Raw genomic sequence first — 25,911 nt, forward strand, 5'->3', positions numbered from 1 at the left:
GGACAGCGATGGGCGAGTGCAGCGGCACAAGGCGCGGCTTGTCGTAAAAGGTTTTTCGCAGCCAAAGGGGGAGGACTACGAAGAGACCTACGCTCCTGTCGTTAGGTATAGTTCACTGCGATATCTCTTCGCCCTAGCCGCGAAGTACAATCTGGAACTCGACCAAATGGACGCCGTGACCAATCTACATGGAGCAGCCGATGGGATTTACCGAAGGAACAAAGGTGTGTAAGCTGAATAAAGCTCTGTACGGGCTTAAACAATCAAGCCCGGTGTGGAACCAAAAACTCGACGCAGCACTGAAAAAGTTTGGCATGGTTTCGACGATGTACGATCCTTGCGTTTACGTGGATGTAGATGGCAATACACTTCTCATCGTTGCAATCTACGTTGACGACATTATCCTGTTGTCAAACGAGCGGGCCAAAATGGACAAGCTGAAGGATCAATTGAGCAGCAGTTTTCGCATGAAGGACCTGGGTATTGCGAATCACTGTCTAGGCATCCGCATTCAAAGGACGGCGGATGGAATTACACTGGACCAGGAAGCGTCCGTGGAGTCGGTGCTCAAGAGGTTCGGCATGGTAAACAGCAAGCCCGTGAAAATCCCCATGAACACAAGCGAGAGGTTGTCGAACGAGATGAGCCCCAAAACCGAACAGGAATTGGTAGCCATGAAGGATGTTCCGTACCAAGAAGCAGTTGGGTGCCTCATGTATCTGGCACAGAGCACCCGACCAGATATTTTGTTTGCTGTTAACTGTCTGAGCCGGTTTAACAAGAATCCCGGACCAAAGCACGTCATGCGTTATCTCTGATCTCGGATCCGATCCGGATGAGCGCACGTCTACAAGCGGGTAAGTATTCGTGGCGCAAGGAGGAGCGATATCTTGGTCGTGTACGAAGCAGACGACAGTGGCCTTATCAACGTGCGAGGCCGAATATATGGCGTTATCGGCTGCGATCCAGGAAGCAAGTTTGTGGCATGGAATAACGGCGATGTTTGGTCAGCAGCAGACACCGATCGAGATCCGGTGCGACAATCAAAGTTGTCTCGCGATTGCTAAAAATGGAAGCTACAATCCGAGAACGAAACATACCGACATTCGGCATCATTATGTTCGCGATGTTGTCGAGAGAGGCGTCGTTGATCTAATCTACGTGGGAACGGAGGAGCAGATGGCCGACGGTTTAACCAAACCTCTACAATCAACGAAATTTGAAATCAACCGAAGCAGTATGGGCATTACTACGTCTTCGGGAGGAGTGTTGAAATGAAGAAGTCGTAGCAAGTCATAGTTATTAAGGTGATATTATGATCTTTTAATAAATTGTCATTCCGTTTGTAACATTCAACCGATCTAGTCGTTCTACTCAATAACTCTCTACAACATTCACTTCTGAGTTCTTTTTCAAATAACCTTGGTATTCCTGATATTCTTATAGTTTCGAAAAATTTCGGATCAAATACCAAAACAAGCTTTAAAATATTACTTAATGTTTATTTCACGACAAACAATTGGTAGTACGTGAGCATAAAACGCTTCGAAGTTGAAAAATATGGAAATTATCGGAAATAGTTCTAAGGGTGCGGGTGGGGGATCTCTGGAGTTGTTTCGATTATTGTAAGATTTTTTTTTCGGTTTTAGAGGTAGTGAACAGTTCCATTAACAGAACAGCAATAGACACTCGTAGTTTTTGTTTAAGATTGATTGAATCAAGTCACCACAAAGTAATAGTAGTTCTTGAAGATGAACGGCACCAGTTCGTCGGTGATGAAGTTTCGTTCCGGCCTCTTGGATCCGTACGGGTTGAGGATCGGTTGTTGGACGATTTGCAGCGGTCGGTTGGCTTCATGGGCAAATCGGACCAAATCCAGCGGGGCGTCCAGTTCGGTATAGGCCGTTACAACGATCGGACATTCGACGGCAGCCGTCGCCTGTAGGGTCTGGGGCCAGGTATCGTATCCTCCGAAGCCGGCCGTCGAATGGAGGATTGGATTGAAAAAGCAGATCAGATCCGGTTGGGAATAGCAACTTCTGTCCTGACGGTAGTCGTGGTAGTATCGGCGGCACTGGAAGTCAAATTTGACCACCCGGCACTTTAGCCGGCAGGTGCGGCACATTCTAACGGAAGTAAGAGGATAGTTGGAGAAAAATAGATGTTAGTAGGGTCGGAAAGATTTCCCAATTCGAATTATTGTGAACCAGCAATCATGGGGGAACTTTTCCAATTTAGCTTAGGATTTTCAATAATTTAAAAAGAAAAGCACAATTGATATTTCATTTAACAACAAAATAATAAAAGTTCTTAAAAATCATAGGGGCAATTTCTTCGGATATGAAATTCCTATCGGGACGCTGCGAAGCAAAGGGATTCGGGATCGGTTCCTGCACAATCGCCAACGGTCGCTGGGTCTCTTTCTGCAATCGGTCCAAATCCAGAGGGCTCTCGTATTCGGTGTAAGCGGTCACCAAAATGGGACAGTTTGCTACCGTTGCAGCTGCGATGGTTCGGGGCCAACTATCCAGGAAACCGAATCCGGTGGACCGGTGCAGTCCCGGATTATAGAAGCACACCAGGTTTGGTTTGGTGTAGCAAGAATCCTTCCAGTAGTCGTGGTACAGCCGCCGGCATTGGAAGTCGAACTTCACCGTTCGGAATTTGATCCGGCAGGCTCGGCACATTCTGGAACGTGTGAACACGGGTGTTAGCACAACAATCAGTTGGATCGTACCTACTGCTAGTTTCGAATGATAAGGTAATTACCTTGAAGGGTGCTTCCGGTTATCTGTTTGGGCATCATAAGCGAAGGGTCGGCAGCACAGGGGATCAACTTTAAAAACCATTCTTGGGGCAATCAGTATTGGTTTGGGTCAAGCCGTCAGATTGAAGAGGTTCTCTGGAAACTTCTGGATGTAGCATGCTTCGCAGTTCAAATTTTCAATATTTGTTGAATGTTTTAACACCGATTTTATAAGCATTGGATCAATGATCACGGGGAAAAAAAAGTGAAACAAAGCATGACTGTAATGGTTCATATGCTTAGGAATATGCGAAATGAAATGGAAATTTCAGATTGAATATTTTTCTTAAATTTGCTTTTTAATGCCTAAAATTGTGGTCGTTGCGTCCTTGAGGCTCTGCAAAGTTGATACTAAACTTTTGAAGAATTATGCTTAGCGCTTCTTTTGTACAGTTTTCCAGAAGACTTAAATATGTATACGACTCCTATTTGAAAAATTGAATTGAAACACGAGAAGGGTCTTCTAAGATTTGATTTGCAGGTAAACTGCGGTCATTTTTACACGTTTTTTGAATGAATTTTTAACAAGGATTTTTTAACACTGTATTATGACGTATTTTTACATCGATATCTCAAAGAACACAGTCCCTTTTGATCGAAACCACTTGATTTTTTTTTTTTAAATCGGTAGTGAAATTACCTTTGAGGCTTGAGAAGTGAGACCTAAAACATTAGATCTGAGATATGAGATATGAAACATGCTACATAAAAGGTGATACGGTCAAAATTTGGTCAATATCAACTTGACGTATTTCTTTCAATTTTGCATTTAAAAAACCTGAACACCCCTCATTTTGAAGGTGTGTGTGTAGAATGTTGCTCCTATTTTGATTTTGGAATTCACTCTTCAGTTGTCAAGAGGCCGTCCAAGGAAGAAGAGCAGCGTATCAAAATTTTGCTCGCGCATCGCGAAAACCCGAGCTAGTCGCACGCAAAGCTGGCAAAATCGCTAAAAGTTGGCAAATCAACCGTTACAAATGTAATTAAAGTGTTTGGGGAACGTTTGTCGACAGCCAGAAAGTCTGGATCAGGTGGAAATCGAAAACCGGAAGCCGCTGAGTCGACAAAGAGAGTTGCCGGTAGTTTCAAGCGAACCCTTAACCTCTATCTCCGAGTGCCGCAAATAAGCTGGGTGTATCGTCTACAATCGTGCATCGAGCCAAAAAACGAGCCGGACTATCGACTTACAAGAAGGTTGTGACTCCAAATCGCGATGATAAACAAAAAACGACGGCCAAAGCGCGATCCCGGAGGCTGTACACGACGATGCTGACGAAGTTTGACTGCGTGGTAATGGACGACGAAACCTACGTCAAAGCCGACTACAAGCAGCTTCCGGGACAGGAGTTTTATACGGCAAAAGGAAGGGGAAAGGTAGCAGATATTTTCAAGCACATGAAACTGTCAAAGTTCGCGAAGAAATATCTGGTTTGGCAAGCCATCTGTACCTGTGGCTTGAAAAGCAGCATTTTTATAGCTTCCGGGACAGTCAACCAAGAAATTTACGTGAAAGAGTGTTTGGATAAACGTCTGCTGCCTCTCCTGAAGAAACACGGTTGTTCCGTACTGTTTTGGCCGGATTTGGCATCTTGCCATTACGGTAAAAAGGCCATGGAGTGGTACGCCGCCAACAACGTGCAGGTGATTCCCAAGGACAAGAACCCTCCCATGACGCCAGAGCTCCGACCAATTGAGACATACTGGGCTATTGTCAAGCGGAACCTAAAGCAGACCAAAAAACTGCTAAGGAAGAGCAGCAGTTCAAGGCAAACTGGCTTTCTGCGGTGAAAAAGGTGGACAAGGTGGCTGTACAAAATCTGATGGCACGGGTTAAGCGTAAGGCAATTCGGATTTGGAAAAGCGGAAGCCTAACTGAATATTTTTCCTGAATTTTATACTAATTGAACTTACTTACTTGAAAAAGAAATTTAATTTGAAAAAAACAACGCCTTGGCTACAACCAAACGACGGGCTAGCAACGAGAAGCAGAAACAACAGCCTGCTTGTTCCAAAGGTCCGAAATGCAGAATGGGCGCTTGAATGGATTGAGTCATATCTCACGGACCGGCGTGCCTTCACGAAAATTAAAAACTCGTGCTCGGAAACGTTTGCCATCCCATCTGGAGTTCCTCAGGGGAGTCACCTTGGACCGCTTCTTTTTATAATCTTTGTAAACGACCTTTGTGCAACTCTTCAATCCGACACTCTTTTGTATGCCGACGATCTGAAGATTTTTAGAAAGATTCACAGCACTGTAGAATGTCTCACCTTGCAAGCCGACATCGCTTCATTAGAGAGCTGGTGTCGGATGAACGGAAGCAAGCAAATTTGAAAAAGTGCAAGATCATTAATTTAACCCGATCAAGAAATGTTATAAATTTTGACTGCCAGCTATCCGGCCTCTATTTGGAAAATACAAAATCTATTCTTGATCTAGGGGTTAAAATCGACAATAGGCTCACCTTCGCCGAGCACATCGCGCTAACCGTGGCAAAGGGATTTGCAGCACTTGGGTTTCTTCGCCGAAACACAAGTGATTTTGACGACACTTATGCACTGAAAGCCATCTACTGCTCGTCCGTTCGTAGTATCATGGAGTATGCTGTCCAGGTGTGGGCTCCCTCTCAGAGCACTCAATGCTTCCGCCTCGAAGCATTGAGCAGCATGCATGTTGCATGTAGCATGTTTTGATAAATTGTCATTCCGTTCTTAACATTCAACCGATCTAGTCGTTCTAGTGAATGGCTCTCTACGACATGGCTCAGCAAGGACCAGGCTCAAAAGTTTGCACTTTGCTCACCAGAAACCAAGATGGTGTAATTAAAATCATATCGTCTAGCGTAGTCCAATAAATCTTGCAAATGTTCCCGATGCATCAATAAGACTCAAGTTTAGCTAATTGAACTTCTTGGATGAAGAGTTGCGATCGAGGTAGGATAGCTCGATGTCCGGGAACAGAGGCGTTAGTTCCATTCTGATACCTGATTATGTGTAGAATTGTAGTCGTAATAGCACAAAAGTACAGATGTGCCTAAAGGATGTCCATAATAAAAAAGTAGCTCATCCAAACAAGTAAAAAAGATGGAGGAGATTGTAATAAAAAAAAACTCGGTTTTGGAACAAAACAAACAAATAGGTAGTACTGTTTTGACGAAGCTCGGACGGGGAAATGTTCTAAGCATTTGATCTTCAAAGCCTCGCATGACTGCTGGAATTCAAAATAACGATCATTCCGTAGCGCAGGCACCATCAGCAGCAATCTCAATTGCTTCTCGCGACAGTGCTCTCGCTGCTACCACCTATCAGTAGTGCCCAACGTCCTACCTAATTCGGCTGATGATATCGATGGGCAGATTCTCGACGTTCAGCTCCGGCCCGACGAAGACGACGCGCAGTTCCGTGATCTCCGGCACAAGATGCAGGAAGAACGCTTCCCACTTGTCCAGGGTGTCACCCTCAAACTGCAACTCGGCACCGACCAGATGGATGGTGAAGGTTTCTGATGGTTTGAGACCGGTCTGCAGGTAGCCGTGCAGTGCGGTCAACGGTGCGGTGGCGATCTGTGTCAGCGTTGCGTAGACACACTCGTCACGGAGCACTGACGTTGTTGGATGGATGAAAAAAGTGTTAAGGTTACTTTTATTGTTCATCAAAGGGTTTATTATTGGAGGTGGTAGACTTACCGTTTGAGTTCTTATACAGCAGCTTCATCACTTCGTCGATGTTCGGTGGAATGGGGAATGATTTGCTGAAGATTCGCATCGGTAGAACCGGTTCGATGCGGCCGAGAATTTTCTGCCGGAGGATCAACTTTTGGAAAAGGAAGAACGATTTGCACCACTTGGAGTGCGTTGGTAGCAAGTGATCGGGATGTTCAGCACAGAAGGAAACCTGTCGGCAGTCTTTGCATTCGGTGAGTAGATCTTGGCGCCACTCGCGACACATCGGTGAGCAGCAGGTTCTCGGGAATAGAAGGATTTCTCGTTCGAATGGTTGCAAAGGCCGCTGGAGCATTTGCTCCGATTGGTTTAAGGTGTGCACCCGCAGATTGCGGTACTCCTGATCGGACAACTTGTGTGCCAGGTTGTAGATGTGACCACCTGGAAGCAAAACATCGGCGTTAGTAAGTGTTCAAAACGGATGCTGAAATTCTTACCTCTCCTCTTTGCAAGTTCCATGATGACACCGCATAGGTCTCGATGGACACTTCCGTCGGACATTCGGTGTTCTTCGCTACAGTAGGACACCATCCGGCAGTTTTCGCACTGGACGATGTTCCTCAGTGGATTCTTGCAGATCTGAAAGTACAAATTCAGCATCCTCGATACTCAACCGCATCTTAACAACCTTGCTTACCTGACAGTTGGTGGCGAGAAATACCGGTCTAGGGGCGAATTTGTACTCGATCGCTTCCTCCTCCTCGTCGAAGCTTTCCTCCAGTTCGTCGTCTTCGGTCGTGTCGGTGCCCGGTGGAAGGGTTTTGGGCATCAGCTTGGCAGCGGCAGCGGTCGCATTGAGTGCCGCTAGCTGCTTTTCGACGTTAAACTTAAGGTTTACCTCCTGCAAGGTAGGCATCAGAGAACGGATAGCTTCCTTGGTTAGCAGGGATTGATGGGACGCGAATGAATCGGCCTTCAGCGATGTAGGTTTGGGTTGTTTGGTGGACGATGAAGCTGCTGATGATGTTGATGGTTGGACGTCCTCGGCTGTGGCCCCAGCACCATTGCCATTAGCTGGCTTTGGATTTGGTGTACCACTTTGGAGGATCGAGAGAATGCGATCGAGATTTAAGCTTGACTTTCGACTTTTGGAATTCGATTTTGAAGGTGTGGTGTCGTCTGGTGAAGATTGAGATGTGTCTACTGAGTCACTGTTGCTGGGAGATGTTGATGAAACGGATTCTTCGGGATCTTGGGACAGGGAGGATTTCTTTTTCTTGGGATGGGATAGCAGGATGTCGGCTAGGGTGGAAATAATCTCCATGTTCTTCTTAAATGCTTCCGATTTACTTAGCTCCGTGGCTGGGGACCTGGAATCAGACTGAATTGATGTCACTTTTACACTCTGTATCGGTTTGCTAATTACCGTCGAAGCCTTCGTTCCAGAGGCGGCAGGTTGTTTGATGGGTGTCTTCATTTTGGCTGCGTTCTTGTTGTGGATGTCGGGTTTTGGAGGAACTTCGGGTTTTTTGGGGGCGGGTTTCGATTTGTTGTTGGCAGCGGCAGGTTTCTTGGCGGCTCCGTTCAGCTCGTCTGATAACCGAGCAACGGCTGCAGCGTCCGAAGTTGAGGGCGCTTCAGTGCTAGGGGAAGGTGGGGCAGGACTTGCTGGTGTGGATGCAGGACTGGGAGCTGGGGTTGCATTTGATACCTGTGGTGCAGCAACAGCTTCCGTGGGGGTCGGTGGGGTGGCTGGTGGAGTCGCTGGCTTGCCGGCAGGTAGCTTCTCCTTCTCTACGGAAGGTGATTTTCGCTTAAGGAACTCGGGCTTTGGAGGAAGTTCGGGTTTTTTGTTAGATTTTGGAGTCGTGGGAGGGGTGTTTGGTTTTGGAGCGGCTTTTGCTGGTACAGTTTTCGGCGGGGAAGGAGCTTTTTTAAGTGGGGTAGGAGTCGGAGAGGTTTTGGGAATTGTCTTCTCTGGTGACTTGGAAGGTGTGTTGGGTTTGCCTGATGCTGGAGGAGGAGTTTTAGCTTTGGTAGCAGGGGGTGCTGTTGTCTTTGGCGTTGGTGAAGTCTTCTTTTGGTCATTCGATGCAGCCTTTTGAGGAGCAGCCTTTTCTGGAGATGAAGGTTTCTTTTCAGCAGCTACGGGACAGGCAGCAGCAACAGCAGTAACGGCAGCAGTTTCTAGCGATTTTGCGACAACTGGCTCGGGTTTAGCAGATGAGACAAAACCGCTGCTTTCCACGTTTTTTGGACCGGTAGATTTTTCCTCTTCTGACACACTGCTCTTTGGAGTACGTTTATTATTCTTGTTTTTGTTCCCTTTAGAATCCTGTTTCCCTTTACTTTCGTTCGGTTTATCAGATTTTTTAGCCTCGGCAGCGACTGGAGCTTTAGCAACGGCAGCCTTTTCAGCAGCGACCTTTTCGGCAGCAGCCTTCTCAGCGGCAGCCTTTTCCGCAGCGGCTTTTTCGGCAGCAGCCTTTTCAGCGGCAGCCTTTTCAGCAGCAGCCTTTTCAGCAGCAGCTTTTTCAGCGGCAGCCTTTTCAGCTGCGGCCTTTTCGGCGGCAGCTTTTTCGGCTGCTGCCTTTTGAGCAGCGGCCTTCTCAGCAGCAGCCTTTTCAGCAGCAGCCTTCTTGGCCTTCTCATCAGCTGCTTTCTTTTCTGCAGCAGCTTTCTCTTCCGCTGCCTTCTTTTCAGCGGCAGCCTTTTTCTCTGCAGCGGCCTTCTCTTCTGCTGCCTTTTTTTCTGCAGCAGCCTTTTTGGCTTTCTCCTCGGCAGCCTTCTTTTCAGCAGCGGCTTTTTCGGCAGCAGCCTTCTCAGCAGCAGCCTTCTCAGCAGCAGCCTTTTCAGCTGCGGCCTTCTCGGCAGCAGCCTTCTCAGCAGCGGCCTTCTCGGCAGCAGCCTTCTCAGCAGCGGCCTTCTCAGCAGCGGCCTTTTCGGCAGCAGCCTTTTCAGCTGCTGCTTTCTGAGCAGCGGCCTTCTCTGCAGCTGCTTTTTCAGCCGCAGCCTTTTCAGCCGCAGCCTTCTGGGCAGCGGCCTTTTCAGCAGCAGCCTTCTCAGCTGCTGCTTTTTGTGCAGCAGCCTTTTCAGCAGCAGCCTTCTCGGCAGCCGCCTTCTTTGCCTTCTCTTCGGCAGCCTTCTTCTCAGCTGCGGCCTTTTCTTCAGCGGCCTTCTTGGCCTCCGCGGCCGCCTTTTCAGCTGCCGCCTTTTTGGCCTTCTCCTCGGCAGCCTTCTTTTCGGCTTCAGCCTTTTCTTCGGCTGCTTTCTTCTCCGCTAACTGCTTTGCCTTCGCCTGTTCCTCGGCGGCTTTTTTCTCGGCAGCTGCCTTCTCATCCGCCGCCTTCTTATCGGCTGCTAGCTTCTTAGCTTCCTCGGCTTTTGCCTGCGCTTCGTTTTGCTTTTTTGCCGATTCTGAATCTTTGCGTTCCTTCTTCTGTTTATCGGAATCCTTCCGGGTTCGCTGTTGCTTCAGCTTTTCCACATCTGCTGGTGCGGGTTGTTGTTCGGGTTGCTTTGCAGATTCCTGTAGACGCTGCTTCTCGTCACGCAGCTTTTGGGCAGCCTCTTCATTTTTCGTTTGTTCCGCCTTCAGTGCTTTGAGTTGAGCCTCTTTGGCTGCCTTCTCTTGTTCCAGTTCCTTCTTCTGTTTGTTCGAGTCGGAGTCTTTCCTGTTGCGTTGTTGTTTCACTTTTTCGATTTCGTTGATCTTCTTCTCAACTGCTTCAACGCGTGCCGATTGTTCGGTAAGTTTAGCGGTTTCTTGAGCGATGCGTTCCTTTTCTTCGCGAAGTTTGCGTGCGGCTGTTTCTTGTTGCGCTTGTTCCGCCTGCAGTTCCTTGAGCTGAGCTTGTTTAGCCGCCTTTTCTTGTTCCAGTCGCTGAGTTTCCTTCAACACTTTGTCTTTTTCTTCGCCCAATCGCTTAGCCTCGGCTTGCTTCTGTGCTATTTTCTGCGATTCAGAGTCATTACGATTGCGACCTTGTTGCTTGTTTTTCTGCTGCGATTTTGGTGACTCCGGTTTCAGTGTTTCGATTTTCTTCTGCTCTTCCTTGGTTTGCTGTTGCACTTGCTGCAGCACCTTTTCAGCGATAACGATCTTCTTCTGTAAAACTTCAACGGTTTCGGCAGGTTTGGTGGCATCCTGAGCGATCGCTCCCTCGGCAGATGCAATCTGAGCATTGGCACATGCTTCGGCAAGTGCAAGGGCCCGCAGTCTCTTGGCTCGCTTTTTCTTGTGTTCCTTCTTCGGCTTCGGTTCCCCGGATTGTTCCTGCTTCGCTTGGTCCTCGGAAGCTCCAGCGTTTTCACCTTGCTCCAGCTTCTTCCTACGATGACGACGGTTGCGTTTTTTCTTGTTGGTTGCATCTCCACCAGCTCCCTCGGCTTCGCTAGCAGTCGCTTCGGCACCGGTTGTTTCACCAGCAGTCGTTGCTCCATTTCGAACCGGGGCTGCAGCAATCTTGGTTACAATCGGTGTTTCGTTGATCTTGACATCTTTCGGCTTAGCGGCCGGTGCTGCTTTGGTGTTTTGCTTCGGGGATGCTGGTTTCTTCTCGTTGGTGGCCGGTTTGGCAGGTTCCGCTTTGCTTGGTTCAGCTGGTTTCACTTGCTCGGCGGGCTTTACCGGTTCTTCAACAGGAGCAGTCTCCGCGGCTTGTTGTTCCGGTACGACTGCAGCAGGTTGTTCGTCCGGCTTCCCAGTCCCATTCTTCGCTTTCCCTTTCTTCGCCATGCCTGAGTTGTTTTATGTAGCTGCAAAAAGATGGTTCAATTTTTATTATGGCTTTAAAAAAAACTAAACATGGCTACCAATTGCCGAAAAATCCGTTTGAGTGGTACATTTCAGAATAATAACAGTACATTTACAATCCGTAAAGGAAATGTAGAAAGTAAGATTTTCGATAGCAGTTTTAAAAGTTTTTGAGATCTATAACCTGTATTGACATAAATTTTTTCCTGGAAATACCTTCACAGTCTGGTAAGTTTGAAAAAAAAAAAAACTAAACTTAACTGATCATTGTAATTTTATTTTTTAATCTTGTTCCAAAAACTGTACCTAAAAATCTGAACATCTGCATTACAATTTTCAAATTTGAGTACAAGAGTTTTATTTCCCCAAAAAATATTCGGCGATCCCCCGGAAGGCCATCTTAAATTAACTTAAAGTGGAAACAACCTCTTGAAATCGTGTAACCTAAGGTGAAGTTCAAGCAGAAAACCCTCGCACATGTGATTCACCTTCGCCCATCACGCTATTCCGCTAGTCTAGTTTCGTTGATCCGGCTCGATCAGCTGGGAAGGTTAAAACCACATAACGTTGGATTTACATTTTTTCTTCTGCCCACATATGCCAAATCGGAAAATTTCTCCCCAACAACTAATACGTTTCAGATGTAAATACTCTAAGGAAAAAAAATTCTGAACAGTCGCTGATGGGTTTCGGTGTTTGTCGTGTACAAAATCCACACATCAAAAAACCAAACTCGAGGCAATGCCCTCGGACTCAGGGGGTCTATTTTTAATATGTGTATACCTACTCGAAATGTTACAGTTGGGTTTATCTTTCTTGACCGTTCGCGTGATCGTTTTTTCGTGTTTTACCGCCTTGACTTGCATTTTTTTTCATACAATAAAATTTCGTATGTGGAAATTGGTGTGGCTAAATCAATGTTGCCAAAAATTTGAAATACAGGTGGGCACAGTAGTTCCTTATTCAATAGTCTCAATATTTCAAATTTTAATCGATGGCAAATCGATTCTCGAAAACGTCAATGTGAGATTTTGAACTGCATATCAAAAATTGCTTCTCTGCACTTGTCTCTTTTTTGCGATTAAATTTTTCAAATGCTAGTCAAAATTTTAGTTTGTTTGCCAAATATTTCGTCATTGAACTTTTCTTGAACGTTTCAGACTGTTTTTTTTGCTTGAATGAATGAATAGCTGTTGATATATTTTAATAGAATGATCGTCTTCTCTTCAAGTTTTCATTATCGAAGGAAAAACCATACGAGAAGATCATTCAACGGTGAAAAACTGTCAGGTGTATTCAATCAGCAGAAAATAACTCCCCAACAAATTAAGCTGATGCTGATTTTTTTTCAGTCAGTCTGGGGAAAGAGAGCATTGACATGTTTGCCTACCGGCAAACGTAAGTTGGGACGGAACGTTTCTGTTGAACGCCATTTTGTGGTAGCATCACTTTTTGTCTCACACCAATTGTTGTGTTGTGTTTTGGGTCGACTCGTCAAAATCTGAACCAAACGGACAGAAATTTGCCCAAAATTCAAATGCGCTGTATTTTTAGAACCGAACTTCAATAAATTTTAAGCATACGGCGGGATACGGGATATTCTGGGCTTGTGCTGTGTTGTTTGTTATTTATCAACGTCACACGTTACGGGTATAGCATCGGTTTTGCCAGCAAACAACTCTGTGAATGATGGCGCTGATAATGAATCAAATAAATTAACAATGTGTGTCGTACAAGGCACGTGTATGGGGTCAATCTTGCCCATATACCAGTGTCAGTACATTTTTTCATTCTTAAGATGATTCTTCTTAACACATTAAGACCGCAAAAAAATTTAAGCCGAGAAACACTCTGGCCCAAGTTTTACAAATTTAGTATTTCTGAGTAACTAAAAGCGTCGTGTTCAGTTTTGTAGAATATAGTTCAATGTTTAAATTTATAACATTTGAGTTATGCTTCTGAGTGTAGGGCATTCACGGTAAGTTAAAAAACGAGATATCTCGGTTTTGGTCCGAGATGTGTTAAGCTTTTGAAAAAAAAAATGGTTTTAACTCCTTAAAATACGATTTAATACACTTGACACTGGATTGTAGCCTATGATCAAAAAATTTCGAACGTAGTAAATCGAAAATGAATAGAAAAACGTCTGCTCTGAGTAACCACTGAAATGAATAAAACGAATATATTGAAAAATTATTGAGTATAATTACAATTTCTAGAGTAAAATACGATGCTACATGGGTACAATAATCGGTCGAATAAAATATACATATTTAAATTTTGACAGTTTTGAAAATGTGAATATTTCGAATTTTATAATTTTAAAATTGGAGAAATCAACAGAAGTCAAAATTGACAAAAAAAAGCTTAAATTGTCAAAAATATCACAATTTGTAAAAATGACAAGGTGGAAAAAATCAAAAACATTTAAAAAGTTTAAAAATGAACTAATTGACATAACGAGCAATTTCGGGAAAATTGCCAAAATTGAATAAAATGATAAAAAAATCAAATTAAAAAAAATGAAAAAAAAAATAAAAAAAAATTAAAAAAAAAATGAAAAAAAAAAATGAAAAAAAAAAAGAAAAGAAAATGAAAAAAAAAAATGAAAAAAAAAATTAAAAAAAAATGAAAAAATGATAAAATTTAAAAAAAATATAGTTGAAAATAACCAAATTGACAAATTTGGCGACATCGTTTTTTTAGAAATTTATCAAATTGACAAAATATGCAAAATCAATCCAATCAACGAAATCGACAAAGGTGAAAAAATTGTCTAATTTGATAAAATGATCAAAATTGAAAAAATAAAATAAAACAAAACTGATAAAACCGACAAAATTTACAAAATTGATAAAACTGATCAACTAGTTAAAGTTGATAAAATTGGCAAAATTCATATAAATGACAATAGTGACAAGTGATGAAATTTTGCTATTTTTGTCATTATCGTGGTTTTTGTCATTTTTATCAATTTTGTCATTTTTGTAATTTTGTAATTTTTGTCAATTCATATTTAATAACACGAGCAGCATGAAGGAAATTGAGATGGCGTGCTTTGTCCGCACGCGTCCCTTACGTCGTTTTCTCCTTCTCATAGCAACCTTTTGCTAGCGTTGGGCGAAGTATCGAAGTTACAATCGCTATCGTACCATACGATGTGGGAAGGAAGTTTCAATGATTGATTATTCTAAATAATTTCGAGGTTGTAGCCCTTGGTGAAAACCATATTAAGGTTTTATGAATTTAAACTTCGGCTCCAAAAATTATTAAACTGGTTCGGTTGTAAACTGTCCGCTACAAAATAAAAATAAAAATTATTAAATAAATTAAAATAATTGGTTTAAAAAAGCTTTCTTCTTCCTCCCTCACAGTTTTCCGTCATGACGACAGCAAATCTGAGTGGGAGTGAGGGCTGTAATTTCTTTCTTCGTGTCTATGACGTCATTTATAATTTGACGTCATGTTTACGATCATCTTGATGTTGCTAGATGTTGCTAGCAAGCCAAATGGATACGGTTCTTGGAGTGATCATTTTTATGATATGTACTATGAAGAAGGAAATTTTAAACAATTTTGTTTTTTTTTCGTTCTTTTATATATAATGAAGTAAAGAAAACCATTTTTTAGAGATAAAAATAATTTTAGTTGTGTAACCGAGTTTCGCAAAAACGTCGAGAACAATACACAGATACACAGACATTGTCAGGATTCACCGGGCGATGGGCTGATCGCGCCACTACAACTTCTCACTTTTTAGTTCAGAGAACAATAACCTTTGTCGAGGACGAAGACCGAACACAAAAAGCGACCGGTCTCGTTCGAGGCTGAAGAGGAACTCCGAATAACTTTTTAATTGAAGCGAAAATCGTCCTTACAAGGCAACGCCTACTTGAACGCTCGGTATGATTATTAGAAATGCTGGTGGGTGGGGAAAAGATTAGCACTTATCAATAAAAAAGAACCATCTTTTACAATAGAGGTTGTTTGCGTACGAATAATTTTAGACCCTCCCTTTTTTCAGGGCTGAGTAGGAAAGAAGACAAGTTTTTTCATATTTCATTTCGCATAACTTGAAAATTTATCAAACAAATGGAGCTAAATGTGGCATGTGACGTTATTAGACACAAATAATTTTTTTATGAGCTCTCTACATTTTGAAAGAGGGAGAGGGGGGAGACTAAATTGAAAATTGTGAAAAACAAGCAACATTTTATGGAACCTTGGCAATAACATTAAATGGAAAAAAGAAATAGAGATTGGATCGAAATTCCATGCCACGACCTCAAAACATTCCTTGAATCAGTTGCAAATGCCTCCGACGATGATTTTTTACGTAAATATTGTTCTACACAGCAAAAAAACTCTGAATCCTTAATAACACTGAAATTGAAAATTTATAATATTACATGATATAGACGCGATTTATTAATGTAAAATAACAGACTAAAAATTATTGAATCCGTAACAGCACGGAATTTTAATGACACGAATATTACTTGACACAGAACGCGATTATTTGATGTAAATTTACATCACATATGATGTAAATAAAAAGAAGCATCACATATGACGGAATTTTCAGTGCGAATTAAATATTACACGACTTGAAAATTTTACATATTTTCATATTTTACACGTCTTTCGAAGTTTACAGACGTGTAATATTCAACTCGCTCTGAAAATTCCACCATAAGTGATGCTTCGTTTTCGTTACATCATATATGATGTAATTTTACTTTTTTTTTCTGGTCACACAAAACTCTTAACAGCACTGAATTAGAAATTTCTGAAATTACACGACACGGAATGTACGACGCCATGGAGTTTAAATAATATTACATCATGGCCGTAGGAACGGGGAGGTTTTTGGGGGTTAAACCCCCCCCCCCATGAAGGTTCGAAGATACCCAGTGAAATTTTGTACTAAACATAAAATTTGAATTTTCTAATCAAATTTTGATCAACTACGTAAATGATTCAAGAGTAACAATAGTGTAACAATTTTGACTCCAAAACCTTGAAATCTCATTCCAGGACCACAGTTTTTTAAAAAATTTCTCACTTGTTGGTAGTAATTGAGTCCCAAATATTGAATCCCAATAAAGTTAGACTAAGCTTACCAGATTGTACGGATTTGGACCAGATTTTCTCACTCTATTTGCAAAATCAAACGAAAATTTCAATTGAGTCCTTAGAATCATGTATCTTGTCTCCAAATTATTTTTTCAATAAAATTTTATCAAAAAACATAAACGATTTTTTGGAAGCCTGGTTTTTGTAATGATTCTGAATCGCCTGATGTTTTTCGAAAAAATAAAAAAACAGTATTCCGTGTCTTTTTCTTCTTTATTTTAGAGGAATAATTCCGAAATTTGCCTGCATATAGGACGGATTTTTAAGAAAAACTTGAAATAATATGCCCTTATTTCGCAAGGTTTCAGGATAAAATTGCCTGGATTTGCCAAGTCCGGATACTTGATCCAACATAAGTGTTGCATTTCAATCTTAAATGTGATGAATTTTTCATATTCAAAACTCTGAATTTCGGAATATGAAAAAAATATTTGAAATTCAAACCACTTTTAAGATTGGAATCTGAAATTTTTATTCTCAATTTATGTGCAGAGTTGAATCATAAGAAAGTTTCATGAGTCCAGAAATTAAAAATATGTAAAAATTGCGTCATTCACAATTTTTATAAAAATTTTCAAGTTCAATTACGAATAAATAATTGAAAAAAAATTATATTCAAAACCATAAATTCAAATTCAAATACAAGATTTCTGGTCAAGGGTTCTGATACAAATTTCAGTTTTTGTTTCAATTTCATAGGATTTCTTATCCGGAATTTAGATTCAGGCTTAGAATTTGGGTTCAAAATGCGAAATTAAGACTTGGAACTAAAATTCAAGGTTTGTACAGACCCCGTTCGTTTTTGGCAACATTCGATTTTGGCAACATTCGATTTTGGCAACATCCGATTTTGGCACATGTGCCAAAATCGAACGGTTTTTGGAAACAACATTTCCTTTTAGTTTTCGTTATAAAAGGACCAATTTAATTCAGACAAACATCATAAATACGTTTTTATGCTCTGAAATGGCGATTAAATACAACAATTAAAACCAAAAATTTTTAAAAATTTTATGAAGTACTCAAAAATGACAAAAAGATGAAAAATCCAAAAAGTTAAAAAACAAATTCAAATAAAAGACTGGATAAGACAAAAACAACTGAAAAATGATGAAGAATGACAAAAACAGCAAATATGACAGAAGAAAACAAATATTATAAACAAAACAAGAAAAGTGCAAAATGCATCAAAAACATGATGAAAAAATTAAAAAATTACTACAAATGGTCGAAAATTTACTGAAAACAACGTTCTTGATAATAATCATAGTTATTTTATAAAAATAACTTAAAAAAAGATGAGAAAATAAACCGTTCGATTTTGGCAACATTCGATTTTGGCAACACAAAATGTACGGGCATGTTGCCAAAATCGAACGGGGTCTGTATTCAGATTAAGCTCAAATTTAAGTTTTTTGATCAATATTAAAATTTCGATGTTAAAATTTCATCAGGGATTCAAATTGAAGGAGATTGGAGTTTCATAACTTCGATTCTAGATTCAAAATTAAAATTTTAAATTCATCAAAATCTGATTAGAAACACAAACCTAGTGAAAATCACATATAAAAAATAAGATCTGAATTCTTTTCAAAGAATTTGTTTTTTGAAAAATCTAGATATCGATTTTGAAAACTTTAATTACTGTGTTGTTTGTCCTCTATAGGCTCAGTCGTCTTAAGTGCTAGAGAGCTAAAATTTAGCATGGGTGCTCATTAGGACCGGGAATGATGAAAAATGTTTTCTGAATTTGGGTTGACCCCTTCTGAAGGGGGTCGTCCATAGAAGACAAATATTGTTTTCGCGTTTTTCACGTTATTTTTCGTCGAATCATGATGAAAATGTGCACATGGGGGTTTTGAGAGATGAGAAATCGATTCCAGGTATTGAATTTTGAAGTCAGGGGCCGGCAAAAGGGGTCGTCCATATTACCTTTTCAATATTTTTGTGATAATGACGTTAGTGTACATCGGATTGAGATAAAAATTTGCGCTCGGATGGTTTTAGGGACAGGCAATCGATTGCCGCTATCAAAATTTGGGTAGGGGGCCAGCCAAAGGGGTCGTCCATATTCACTGTTCACTATTTTTGTAATACTGGCGTTATTATACATCGGATTCAGATGAAAATTGGTACACGAGAGTTTCAAATGACAAGCAATCAAGGATTCCAGGAATAAAATTTAGTGTAAGGGATCGGCAAAAGGGGTCGTCCATATCAATTTTTCAATATTTTTGGGAAATTGACGTTATTATTCATCGGATTGAGAAGAAAATTTCCGCTCACATATTTTTAGGGAAACGCAATCTATTGCCGGTATAAAATTTTGTATAAGAGGCCAGTCAAAGGGGTCGTCCATATTAACTATTCACAATTTTTGCGATATTGATGATATTATACATCGGATTCAGAAGAAAATTGGTACACGAGAATTTTGAATGATGTGCAAACAATTTCAGGTTAATATCAAATTTTGTGTAAGGGACCGGCAAAAAGGGGTCATCCATATGATATCTTTTCAATTTTTTTGTGATATTGACGTTATTATACATCGGATTGAAATGAAAATTTGCTCACAAAAAATTATTAAGGACGAACAATTGATTCCAATTTTCCAATTTTGGGTCAGGGGTCGGCCAAAGAAGACGTCCATATTAACTATTCATTGTTTTTTTTGCGATATTGACGTTATTATGCAATGGATTGGTTTGAAAATTTGCACACGGAAGTTTTGAAGGAACGGTAATTGATTTCAGAGATAAAAGTTCGTAAAAGAGGCCGCCGATCTGCAACGATCGAGTCGAAAATTATTCACGGTTTATTGGGGTTGGGAGGTTCATTTGATTTCTGATTTCAATATGTGTATCAAATGACAAAAAAGGGTGTCTTATTAGTTGCGGAATTTGCTTTGCAATAATTACGTGAGTTTGTATCGTATCGAAACGAAAATTAATAACCGGGGGTGTTTTGGCACCGTCAATTGATCCTGATTTCAAATTTAGTAGAAAACGACAGAAAAAGTGATCGTACACAGGCTTGGCAAAAGTCATCGTCATGAGGCGTGAAGCTGAGACTGTGAAGCCTCTTGGTCCGTCAAACTCAATTGACTGTTCCTTAACGACCAGTCACTTCGTTTGCCAGTCATTCATTCCCCAGTCATTTGAAGCTAAAAGAATGACATAGTCAAGCAATCGCATTCAAACGACCGATGACGAAAAAGAAACGCATTTATTATTATTGTTGCTCCTGCCAGCAAGCTCGTTTTCAGTTTTTTATTGCTATTGTTGCTCTCTGCCAGCAAGTCGTTCAATTAGTTGTACCTGCCGTCAGCAGCCGATCGAAGTGTGAAGAGATTTGCCAGTCACTCTCAAGAGAAATTTTGACCTTGTGTAGTAGCTTCGCCTATCGATGATGGAGAAATGTTGATTGTTGTCGTGCGTTATCCGTCATGCGAGTAGTGAGGCTCCGTCAATTGAGAACAGTGCCAGTCGTTTGATGAAACAAAATTAGTCGGGTCAAGCGTGACGGGCGAAATTTACCATCACTGATCGTACATATAACGTGTTCAACATTTTTGCATTTTCTTAAAAAAGCATTCGGAATTACTTGCCGCACGATTGTGGCCTAGAGGATAGCGTTCAAGTCTTCTAAGCCAGAGGTCATGAGATCGAGTCTCGGTCACGGCATACATAGTACTCTTTCTGTGGGTTGGTGGTGTTAGCATTAATAAGATGCTAGCCATTATATCCTTGAAAGATGTAAGTAGTCTTAAGTAGAATTTAGATCTCTTCAAAGAAACATGAAGTTTCACTGAGATCCTATATGTGTGTGTTCGGAATTGCATCTGAACAATGCCTGTAAATTGACATTCATTCAAACTGTTCAGGGCATATTCTAAATTGAAATCGAAACGGAGTTCGTATGGGATCAGCTAGTATTAAATATTAAATGATAATTTTTGAATTTGTTTTTTTATCCTTATAAAAATGCAGCTGGAAAATTTGATTTTCAAAATTTACATATATTGCAGATTCATCAAAATCAAAGGTTCTAACTAAGTCTTAAATTTTAATTGAGTTTACAAGAGTAGTAAAAAAACCTTATTTGAACCGCAAACCTTATTTTTTACATTTATTTCTGAATATTTGATACATTTTCACCCAATGCTTGAAATGTTTATGCTTATGGTTCAGAAGAATTAGCTTACTAAAGTAAGTGAGTTAACAAAAAAAATTCTGAATGAAAGTTCTTTAAGATAAGTTAACCACCGTTAATTAATTTTGTAAATTTATTTTTCGGCATATCGGTGAAAAGTAGTTATGAAATTGATAAAGATGGATAGAGAAGTGAGAAGAAAATTTACAGATGTTGAAAAGAGCGAAAGAGCATTTTTGCGAGGAAACTTATTAACGTACACCATACTTTACCCTGCAACATTTCATTATTTAGGAGAAGTAGTACCGGGATAGAGGTGGCACTACCTTAACCTATACAATGAAATCTGGTTGGTCCGAAGTCTACATGTGGTGAACACGTATACTCCGGACGGGCCCGTCCGGAGTATACGTGTTCACCACATGTAGACTTCGGACCAACCAGATTTCATTGTATAGGTTAAGGTAGTGCCACCTCTATCCCGGTACTACTTCTCCTAAATAATGAAATGTTGCAGGGTAAAGTATGGTGTACGTTAATAAGTTTCCTCGCAAAAATGCTCTTTCGCTCTTTTCAACATCTGTAAATTTTCTTCTCACTTCTCTATCCATCTTTATCAATTTCATAACTACTTTTCACCGATATGCCGAAAAATAAATTTACAGAATGAAAGTTCAAAATCCTTTTTTTTGTTTCGATTATCGATGCAGTTGGCGCACCAGATATTGAAAAACCTATCTGGAACAACTGTGATCGATGTTTACTCTTGAACTCGAACTCAATGAAATCAGCTCAGGAGGCAACTGATTTATCAACTGAGTTATATCACAAGTACCCATATTTTTGAAAGCTTCATGAACAAAATTGGCTTCTCCTAGGACTTATTTTCAAAACTAAACTCAGTTTAATGCAAAATAACTTTAATCTGAATAATTTGCACTAAGTACATATACAATTTTTCACTTGTGTAGGCATTGTTTAAGCAAAAATGTTCTTGGGAAAAATTTGTCGTCAAATCCCCATGAGCCGGTTCTTCCTACGGCCCTGTATTACATTAAACTGAACGCGATAATGTCATGTAAAAATAAAACCTGTTAAAAACAGGAACACACAAGTGTATACAAAGTGTTCAGTCAAGTCGTGAGCCAAAGTAATTTGTTGAAGCTGTCATCGATTTCGTTTGTTCCGGATTTTTTTAAGAAGCAGCGACAGCGGAAGTTGTTCTGGAAGAGGTCCACGTTACTCTGCTTGTACTTCGAAAGAAAGTGAAAGTTAATTTTAAAATAATTAATGTGTAAGACAATTTTTTTTTTGAAGATTAATAAAACAAACGAAGTTCATTATTTAAAGATTGTTTTGTTAATAAAAAGATGAAAAAACTCCATTGAATCGTATTATTTAAAAAGTAAACAAAACAAATTCCAATAGGATATTTTTCGTAAATTCAGTGGCTTTGAAATTTACATTACTTTCATATTACACGTTGCATAATTTTTCAGGCGTGTAATATTCAACTCGCACTAATAGTTAGTTTTAATTAATAGAAATTCAAAAAAAAACCCTTGAATGCTAATGTATTCTATCACGAAAAACATTATTTTTACCCACAATTTTTCAGGAAGCTTGAATAGAATGGCCCTATATTTTTTATCTTTAAAAGATAAAACTTTTTTTTTTATCTTTTCCATCCCCCATCTAATGAAAATCTCTTTCGGAGATTATCCCACCTTTCAAGATGGATGATCTCCTCGTGCAATGGTATTTTCAAGTTTTATTTGATTAGAAATTTCTAAAAGATTTCCGAACCTTGTTGAAGGCTTACTTTGCATGTTTTAAATTTTATGTGTGTTTTTTTCACTATTTAATTTCACACTGTTTTATGATTAGTTTTTGTTAAATGTTAAAAGTTCCACTAATAGTTTTTAAAGTTATCAAGAACAAATCATCTTGGAACTGAAAAATCGCCCATTTTAAAATGTTCTGAAAAAGGTTTTTGAGTTCTGTTTAAATTTTTCTTTTCTTGGACACAATTATCCCATTGATTATCGTGAAGAGTGACCAAAGTAAAGATTCTTAAATATTATTTGTGTGAATTCGCAGTACAACATGATTCAACAATAAGTTTTCTCAAATTTGGATGGTAGAATTGAACCCATGGATGACCAACAATAACTCAAAAGTTACGAATTGTATAAAACTAAAAACCTAATATTTAATTATCTCACCAATTTTGAAATCGTAGCCCTCGACTTATAACTTTGAATCTAATTTATTTTTCTTTTTCTAAGAGGAATTCGAAAAATATGAAAATGGTTGTTTCTTAAAAGCTGAATTTATGAAAATCGGTTTATCAGTTTTCGGCACTCAGTCCAATTAGCTATTCAGCGGAGAAAGTCAATTCACTGTTCACTTTCCAGTTCACTGAATATTCTTATAAACTCTAGAAGCCCTCAGCGGCGGTAGGGAGCACTTAGAAAACCACTTCAATTCAATTCAATATTCATAACAGGCTAGTTGTATGTATTTATCAAACCAAAATGTACGATCATTATTGCATCCAAATATCTCGTACTGGTACCACGTGCTTTGAATAGTTGATGGAAAAAAATACTCGCCAAAATTTGCGCTTTAAATTTTCAATCATTAGCAGGTTTTGATTTGCTAGCCCGTGCACGTGAAGTCTGCTAGATGGTCGGTTAAGCGGTGTGGATTTGTATAAGGTGCAAACAAACAAACAAACCAACAAACGTATATAGTCCAATTCATTTTTATATATTAATTTTTTTATGTTCAAAAATTTCGAAGTATTTGATTTGAAAAACATAAAATTTAAATGCGTTTGGATGTGCTATTCTATGATTTTCGTTGAAGAATAACATAATAACATAATAATCTAGCTCGAAAAATACTAATTTTAGGATTCTGAAAAAATACCTTTTTAAGTCGTAAAAATGAATCAAACTTTTAATTTTGAGGAAAATCTTAAGACCTTCGGCGCAAATTGTCAGATAATAAAAAAAAATCCCCACAAAGAGCAAGTTTTCTAGTTAAAAAGATGAAAAAAAAATCGGAAAAATAAAAATTTTAATTTTTATTTTAAGTGACTTAAAATGCATTCTGTAGTCATTTAGCATCGAAATTATAATTTAGATTTTCAAATTTTTGGGAGTCAAAAAATCGAAAATTTGACGACTTTGAGGCACCCCTAAGTCGAGTCCGGTTGAGCTGAAATTTTGCACAGGGCAGTTTTTTGAGCCAATCTAGTTAACTTATATGGTCGGCTTTCGAAATTCCACATGACCCATCTGGCTGCCACCCTAGCGTAAATGGAAGACCATTTTAAATTTGTGATGGTTGTAATAACGATCTTTCAAAATAATTGGTTTTCATCAAACTTCATTTACGTCACTCTGTATGAAGTTCTCATTCGCACAGCGAAAATTTAAGAAATGAACTTGTAACATAAGCTGGACTAACATTGTTTTTATATGAAGAGACAGTTTCTAAATGGCAAAGCAAAAAGGTAAACGAATAGAGATTTTTTATGTTTGCATCACCTTTGGGTTTAATATGGGTAATTCTCTAAAAAATTTTTTTTGTTAGTGAAATCTTTAAAAAAATCTCATAAAATATTAACTTCGATCCTAGTGTGCCCGAGTGATTAATCTTCTAAGCAAACCTTAAGCTTAAACCGCGTCTTGTTACAACAAAAGTATACATATTTTCCTGACACAGTCCCGCACGACAACAGAACAATACGAGAAAAAACTAAGAAAACTGCACAATTTTCTTTCGTCACTAATTATAAACACTGGCCCAGTGAACACAGTGTGACAAAATTGAAAAGCATATCGGTGCGCAAATGTAGGTGACAAAAGTGGGAGCGACGGGAAAACGACTTGACTCGACTTAACTTGAACAACAATAACAACACTCTTTCTCTGCGGCTTAGTTGAGCAGCAAAGTTAGTTCTTTAGGTGAGTGTTTAGGTTTAGAGTGTCTAGGCAAAAGGTCTAGGAAAAATAAATAAAAGAAAAGTGCCGTTTTCCCTCCGAGTTTTCTCACTTCCAAGTCGAAATAAACCAGCAGAAGGAGCGCTGCTGCCTGTTCGGAAAATGTGGTCGCGACAGCAAAAATGTGCTATTATTATCTTTTTCCCTTCTTGAATTTTGGTGTTCCCGCTTTTCGTCTCAAAATTGTCTCCCCGAAACCATCGTTTTCGATACGTGCCAGCCCAAATCTGGGGAAAAATCGTGCGAAAAACCGCGGATGGCGACGACGATCGACCGCGTCGTCAAATAACAATCACCTTTCTTCGATCATCTGTTTGGTCGTCACACCCGCTGACGTTCGATTGAGAGGCTGTTAAGGTTTTTTTTAATTGATTTGGGGTTTTCAACTTGCTGCTGGATCAAAGAATTTTCTTTTGTACATACATCAGAAGGCCCATCCGACCGCGTGGTTTTCTCGATCACTGAACTGAAAATTGCTTACGTAATCTTTCACTACAGGCCTCACCATTGAAAAATAAATCTTCACTTCAAACGGATTTTTCATAAAAAAGGCACTTTGGAGCAATTTTCTTCCCTCGAAAATGCTCTTATTTGGTGAAGTTACTCGATTACCTACTTATCTTCACTAGTAGATTTACTGCCGTTCGCCTTCGATTTCACCCTGAAACGGTTATTCTTTTTTCTAATTTCGGTTCAAACTTCAATCCGTTGACCCAATTTGCGTGTGCGACTAACTTTCTCGACCGTATTAATCAGACTGCGTTCTCGAGGAAACGGAGATCACCATTCGCTGTGAGTCTCTCCCGGGAAAATCTGGCTTGGCGCTAGCTTTTCTCGGGATCTGATCTGAGAGATTTTTCCTCAAGAATCAGATCTTTTGGGAAGAAAATTCGGTGCCAGACCCATGATCAACCAATTAAGTGTGTAGTCTCTCAATCGAGCAGTTGGGTTTTCGGGGAGAAAACTCGTTAGATCTCTGGGAAACTTCTGGGAAATTTCTTATCTCTATTCCGATCAATTGGAGAAAAGCGAATGGAGCTTGGAAGGAGGAAAAAGCGGGCAAAGCGCTTATTAGGTTTCGCGTTGTTTTGATTTGTCGTTGCGAATCGGCTGTTTTCATTTATCGGTTGATTTTTCACTGCCCCCACAATGAGTAATGGTGTGCGGGTGGACGGACATATTCGTTTCTTTTTTCAAGTCGTAAAGGGCATGTTGGGGTTTTTTTTTTAATCAAAGATAGATATTTCGAACAGCTACCCATAAATCACAGGAAAGTACTTTCGTTTGAAGCAAACAAAAATGCTCATTTCCCAATCTTTTCAAGATTGCAGTTGTTCTGACATCAGTTATTTACTTTTAAATAAGTGAAGAAATTCTGAATTGAAG

At 39.8% G+C, this 25,911-nt stretch overlaps 1 protein-coding gene across 5 annotated transcripts; it reads right to left on the reverse strand.

The window, feature by feature from the left end:
• Positions 1-1,481: 1,481 nt before the first annotated feature.
• LOC129745716 (axoneme-associated protein mst101(2)) lies at positions 1,482-25,301 on the reverse strand. 5 transcript variants are annotated; one of them, XM_055739031.1, is made up of 7 exons: positions 25,142-25,301; positions 8,177-11,223; positions 7,163-7,366; positions 6,963-7,104; positions 6,490-6,906; positions 6,131-6,404; positions 1,482-2,126 (listed from the first exon to the last, which is right to left on the reverse strand). In XM_055739031.1, the coding sequence occupies exons 2-7, from the start codon at positions 11,201-11,203 to the stop codon at positions 1,718-1,720; spliced, it is 4,473 nt and encodes a 1,490-aa protein (XP_055595006.1). In that variant the 5' UTR covers positions 11,204-11,223; positions 25,142-25,301; the 3' UTR covers positions 1,482-1,717. The 5 variants fall into 5 exon arrangements, with proteins under 5 accessions (XP_055595006.1, XP_055595002.1, XP_055595003.1 ...); XM_055739027.1 differs by having other exon boundaries at positions 7,163-7,846; positions 7,892-11,223; positions 25,142-25,300; XM_055739028.1 differs by having other exon boundaries at positions 7,163-7,846; positions 7,892-11,223; positions 25,138-25,291.
• Positions 25,302-25,911: the final 610 nt, after the last annotated feature.

This window comes from Uranotaenia lowii, chromosome 2 (genome assembly GCF_029784155.1).
Source record: "Uranotaenia lowii strain MFRU-FL chromosome 2, ASM2978415v1, whole genome shotgun sequence".
Lineage (NCBI taxonomy): Eukaryota > Metazoa > Arthropoda > Insecta > Diptera > Culicidae > Uranotaenia > Uranotaenia lowii.